At 44.9% G+C, this 5821-nt stretch overlaps 1 protein-coding gene across 1 annotated transcript in view; it reads right to left on the bottom strand.

Annotated features, from left to right (window-relative positions):
* Nucleotides 1-796: 796 nt before the first annotated feature.
* The window catches only part of LOC137439216 (uncharacterized), a 340252-nt gene continuing 335227 nt past the window's right edge, over nucleotides 797-5821 (bottom strand). Inside the window, exons 7-8 of the mRNA XM_068134947.2 lie at nucleotides 2864-3682; nucleotides 797-2293 (exon numbers count right to left, since the gene is read on the bottom strand). Of these exons, the coding sequence (XP_067991048.2) occupies nucleotides 2234-2293; nucleotides 2864-3682 (879 nt within the window). The 3' untranslated portion in view covers nucleotides 797-2233. The remainder of the gene's footprint in view (nucleotides 2294-2863; nucleotides 3683-5821) is intronic.

The raw sequence follows: 5821 nt of genomic DNA on the forward strand, positions 1-5821 counted from the left end.
GATGGTGTCAATCCAGGTGTTGGCTCAACTGTTGAGGTGGCTCACTTAAGATCTTAGGGTCTTGAGTTTGAGCCCCTGCTAATTCCCGTTAACCAACGCCAGGTGAGTTGACTCAGCCTCTCAATCCTTCCGAGGTCGCGAAATGAGTACCAGCTTACTGGAAACAGGGACACTGCATCAGTGGCACAGCTGCACTCCGAGCAGTGGTGCAAGCAACAGCTCCAGGCCCCATGTATGAAATCATAAAATAGCCAGGTGTCCTGTCTGCGGTCAGATGGACCTTAACGACCGGACGACACAATGCTCAAGACTATGACTTGATGGCAGTACCATGGTGATGTAGACCTGGAAATGATCGATCTGTGGTAGGGGACACCTCGAGAGATCAAAGGTGGTAGGAGACATTTTTGTTCGAAAACTAAAATAAATGCTTTGCATAGTCAGATTAAAAGGGAATAGTTTCGTTAAACAAATGCATCTTATGACGTGAGTGCCATACATTCACGATGGGACAAAGAACCAACAATTTGTGAAAAACTCCTTCCTGGCTTCATGGTCTCTTCGGTGAGAAGTTGTGCAAAAACCAGCTTTGCCTGTTGTTGTCGACGATGATAAGTGGGATCGATATTTTAAAGTCTTTAAGACACTTTTCAAATCAACATGTAGTATTTAAGAACAATAAAAATAGCAAATATCTTATCAGAAGATTACTTCTGGTATTCGTGATGTTTCAAAATCCGCAGAGTTATCCACGGTTAAAGATTCCGATCGGACAGAAAGTTGAAGCACAGCGGTTAAAAGAATGTTGAGATTTTATTACAACAGATTCACACCATTTATGCTGGGGCCCGCGGATACTCGGTCCTTGTCCATCCTATAAAACGTTCCACCTTCTGGGAATTTGATGACATCCTCTTTGTCTACATCGGCGGAACTTGCGGAAGCCAAACGCGTGGAACGTGTAGTGCTAAGAAGAACCATACAAGCTCCTCGCAGTAAACACACCTGCTGTCCCGAGCACACGTGGGATCATTTCTCGAGCAAAGGCTGCTGGTTGTTCTACTAGGGCGTACTAGTTATTATAGGATCAGCTTGCGTTGTGGTAAAGATATCGTACTTTGAGGTGCAGGTTTGATGAATCCATCTCCCGCATAAACAACTGGAATTCCAATCATTCCACAAAATAAACTTCTTTACATACAAACGTTTTTGATCCCTCTCGATAGGTAATTTACTCGTTTCTTGGCTTCCCCCAACCCATTCGGGAGGTTGTTGTTTTCGAGGAAGCAACAAGTTGTTGGTTTCTACAAAAACTACTTCTATTAATCTCTTCTCTTCTCTTGACCGCAGTGCAACGTTTACCTCCAAATCATCTTTTCCAACCTCATTGGAAAACGTTCTGCTCACTGACTGCAAACCTCAACTCTTTCACTCCTCACCACTCCTGTTTGTGGACCTGTCTTCCTGAAGAGTTGCTCAATCCCTCTCTTGCTTCCGAAACTTCAAGCAGATGGTGCACCACCATCTCGTGTCATCCCCCATCCTGACCCATGATCTTTATTACCCGCATTTACCCTTCTTAACCCAACCCTCTTATTTGCCGGTTATTGCGTCTCTTTCCCTTATTTCTCTCCTCGTTTCCTGGTCGTTCATTCCCTTGCTTGTTATGCCAATGAGCTGCCCCGCTGCCATACTGTCAGCTCATCCCGTTCTCCACCTCCACCCTGTTTTGACTAGAGCCTCGATCTTCTGAGAGAAAGAGAGAGAAAGAGTGAAGAGGTTTTGCGTCAGTTTTACCCAGGCTTTCCTTGTCCGTTCTCACATGCTGAAGATGTTAAATCTGGGTATGCCTCTGGTTATTCCAGATATCTACCAGGTCCAACAGTTTTTATTTTCACCCTTTACCATGAACATACTTTTTTTTTTTTTTTGTAAAGTTGTCTTCATGAAGACCACAGGTCCCTTTAGTGTGCACACTCCAGCACTCAGTTGGAAGAGTCTCCAAGCTTCAGTGACAACTATTAGGTTCCCTCATCACGAAGGAACCATGTAACCTCGGATCGTGCAACAGAACCAAAACCCAGACACGCACACCTGGTTTTGTACTAAGATTTTTGCCGTGGTTCTTAGGCCGCGAATGGCAACTGGTTGCACAGATAAACCTCGGCTGTGAATTTTTCTCGTTTTCTCGTCGTGGATTTCGCGCATTAGGCTAGCCTGCAGCTGGTGGTGTTCAGGCCAAATCTGAGACCGTTTCCATGCTGATCCATTCCTGCGGTATCGCTCGCTGCACCTTTGGAGACAAACACAGAAAAAAATGAACTCGTACACAATCGCACACATTTGCACATTTAACGCCATCATGCAATATTTCATGTCCTCAACACCCCTGGCATAACTTTTCATTCTGAGCTAATGGTGGAGCCTTTTATAGAGGGACTAAAGCTAGGGCAATCAATTTGAAGGATGATGCGATTGGCTTAGTGCATCGGAGGTGGCATGGGTTGAAGAAAAGGAGGCTGAAGATTAGTTCACGAGGCGTTTGCTTTCATGGCAGATTCTTATCGGTGAAAACTCAATTTTGTGTGCTAATATGGCCCGGATGATGTGTGTGGCGCTGACACTAAGCCTCCCCCGGAGAAACCGGCACACATTATTTTAGGGTAGGGGAGAAAATGGCACATCATCACTTGGCACAATATGCGTTCAAGCAGAGAACATGGACTTTATAACGACGGGTTTAATATTTACTTTTGACTTTTAATGCTTTCTATCAAAGCCGGTGAGGACCTCTTCCCCCCATCGCCATTCCTCCTCCACTTCCTTTCCCATCTCTTGCAGATTTTATGACATCAATACCTACCTCGGCTGAACTGTGCACAGTCGCGACTGATGCAAAAGTGACCCTTTTGCGATGTCCACTCCCCGTCACAACGGCCTCATGGAGCAGAGGCTCGCGTTTATCTCCCAGATGCGTGACTGATCGTGGAAGTTCCACACAAGGCGACGTTGCATTACGATGCCATTCGCGGGCTGCGACCTCCTCGGGTTGTGCGGGCGGTGCAGCCGCTTTCAGTCGTCGTCGTCGGGCCACCATTATGGCACAGTTTGCCGCAAAGAGGGCCAATGCAAGACCAAATGCAGCTAAGAAGGTGAGCACGCCAGCCTGGAGGTCACTGATGGAGGGAGCAACTGGAAGGCCGGTGGATGGCCTGATTGTAGAAAGGTCATCACTGCTACTCCTGGTAATCATAATCTGGCCTTCTTTATCACTGTGGTCGTTATCAGTAGGTGTGATAGGCTGAGTGGTTGGTTCCAAGCGCATTCCACCTGCTCTTGCTGGAGGTATACTTGCCAAGCCTCCAGGGCCTCCAGGCATGGGAGCATCAGGCACAGCCGATGCCTGTCGGGAGCCGATTTGGGGTTGTCCTACTACTTTAGCAGTACCGGAAGCCAGTGGCCCCTGACTCCAGATTTTACGACATGCACCAAAAAGGCGCACACGAGCTTCTGGTGAAGGTTTCACAATGACGGATGGTTGTATGCGAGGCCAGGCCGTATCGGTGCCTCTGTTTTTCAGCACTGGGCCATCAACCTCCAGATGGTAGCTCTCGCGAGGATACAGCTCGAGTGGAGTGGTTGTCGCATCGCTGAATTGAACCCAAAGGGCTAAGACAGATTCCTGTAGACAAATGAGTTAATAATTGAGAAGGCAACCTGATCGAGCATAGCAAATAACAATTTCAAAGCAGACATCGCAATACATCATTGTCAACTTTGCAAAACATCATTTGTTTTTTTATTTCCATTCTCAGGCAAATCCGTAAATGTTACATTAACTTTGATATGGTCATGTCGAAAACAGATGTCAAATTAGTTATAAAATTGTCACAGACAGGGTTGGGGGGAGAGGAAGGCGGATGGGTGGGGCGGTAGATGGAGGGATGGATTAAGGTAAGAGGGCGAGGCTGATATCACATAAATTACCAACAGCTCTTGAAAATGAATGACAGACCGAGAAGCGAGTGTCATTGCCCACTAATGGAGAAACGTCCCCATGACAGAAAGCAATTTGGTGACGGTTTGACACAAGATGGAGCATTGCATAGGTGAGCAATCAATGTCCTTGAAGAGAAAAGGCTGCTTGGAGAGATTTTTTAACAGATATATTTGGCAAATGGCCAGTTTTGCAAATCCCTGCACCGTCTGACGCCAGTGTTTAACATTGGGGCGAAGGGCACTGGAAATCTCTGTGAGTTTTCGTGTGCCAAGGAGCAATCAGTTTAGAGTAAGTGTGTGCAAAATGGATTGCAGGATGAGTTGTTGTGAAGAATAACATGTGGTATAAAAACGTCGGACTTGGGGAAAGGAAAGAAAAATATTTGCTTGAGCAAACTTCATTAGGTATCGCAGTGAAAGCATGCACCGCAGAGCAGCATGATTTCACGAATGTGTTTATAAGGTGCAGACATTGAACACACACACGACCATTCTATTGAAATATAAACACATTATATATATATATTTATATATATATATATATATATATATATATATATATATATATATATATATATATATATATATATATATATATATATATATATATATTATAAAAGGCGAAGGTGATTCTGTTGGACGTCTGTCCGGAGGTGTGGCTTACTCGGTTTGCAGAGTAGCTCCACCCATAGCTCCACCCATTCTTGGAGAGGCTTCATGTAAACAAATATCCACCATTTTATTAACTCGAATAGCTTTGAGGCCTGTTTAGTTAGGCCGTGCTGTCTTTCTCTCTCACACAGGTTTATTTCAATTCTAATTCGATATATCATTTCATTTTTAACAGTCGCTAACATAGTGTTAGACTCGGTTGAAAAAAAACGGGAAGAGAATCCCAAGAAAGTTTCCGTTTATAGAACGAAATGATTTCTCAAAGGCCTGTAAACTAAACGCCCATTTTATCGAATTCACCATCTGATTTAATTTTTATCGATGGTTTTAGACTCGGTGTCAGAAATAATTGAGAACATTCACGCACGCACGGGAAATTGCTGAGATATATTTATAAAAATCGCGCCATGATGATACACAAAAATACACCGCCTAAAATAACAGTTGGGGAAAATGTCGACATATATTAAAAATTCGCTTTTTCTTTTCGTGAAGATATATTACTTTTACGTTTTATGAGAGTCGGCACAAAAACGACATATATATCTGCGTTCTTTCTTATTTCATTCAACATTATTATCCGGAAGTAAAATATGTTTCAGGAAATTACCGAGAGATATGTCTTCGTTTTTTTTAATTAGTTATGTGCGCATACACTTTAAATAGGTTTGGCAATAGGGGTTGGCGAGGAGTGTGAGGGGTTGTAGAGGAGTGTGAGGAGGTATTGGAGAGGAGTGCGAGGGGTTGTAGAGGAGTGTGAGGAGGTATTGGAGAGGAGTGCGAGGAGGCATTGGAGAGGAGTGCGAGGAGGTATTGGAGAGGAGTGCGAGGAGGTATTGGAGAGGAGTGCGAGGAGGTATTGGAGAGGCGTGTGAGGAGGTATTGGAGAGGAGTGCAAGGAGGTATTGGAGAGGAGTGCGAGGGGGTATTGGAGAGGAGTGCGAGGAGGTATTGGAGAGGAGTGCGAGGAGGTATTGGAGAGGAGTGCGAGGAGGTATTGGAGAGGAGTGTGAGGAGGTATTGGAGAGGAATGCGAGGAGGTATTGGAGAGGAATGCGAGGAGTTATTAGAGAGGAGTGCGAGGAGGTATTGGAGAGGAGTGCGAGGAGGTATTGGAGAGGCGTGCGAGGAGGTATTGGAGAGGAGTGCG

The sequence above is a fragment of the Myxine glutinosa genome, chromosome 14 (assembly GCF_964187855.1).
Source record: "Myxine glutinosa chromosome 14, kmMyxGlut1.1, whole genome shotgun sequence".
Classification (NCBI taxonomy): Eukaryota; Metazoa; Chordata; class Myxini; order Myxiniformes; family Myxinidae; genus Myxine; species Myxine glutinosa.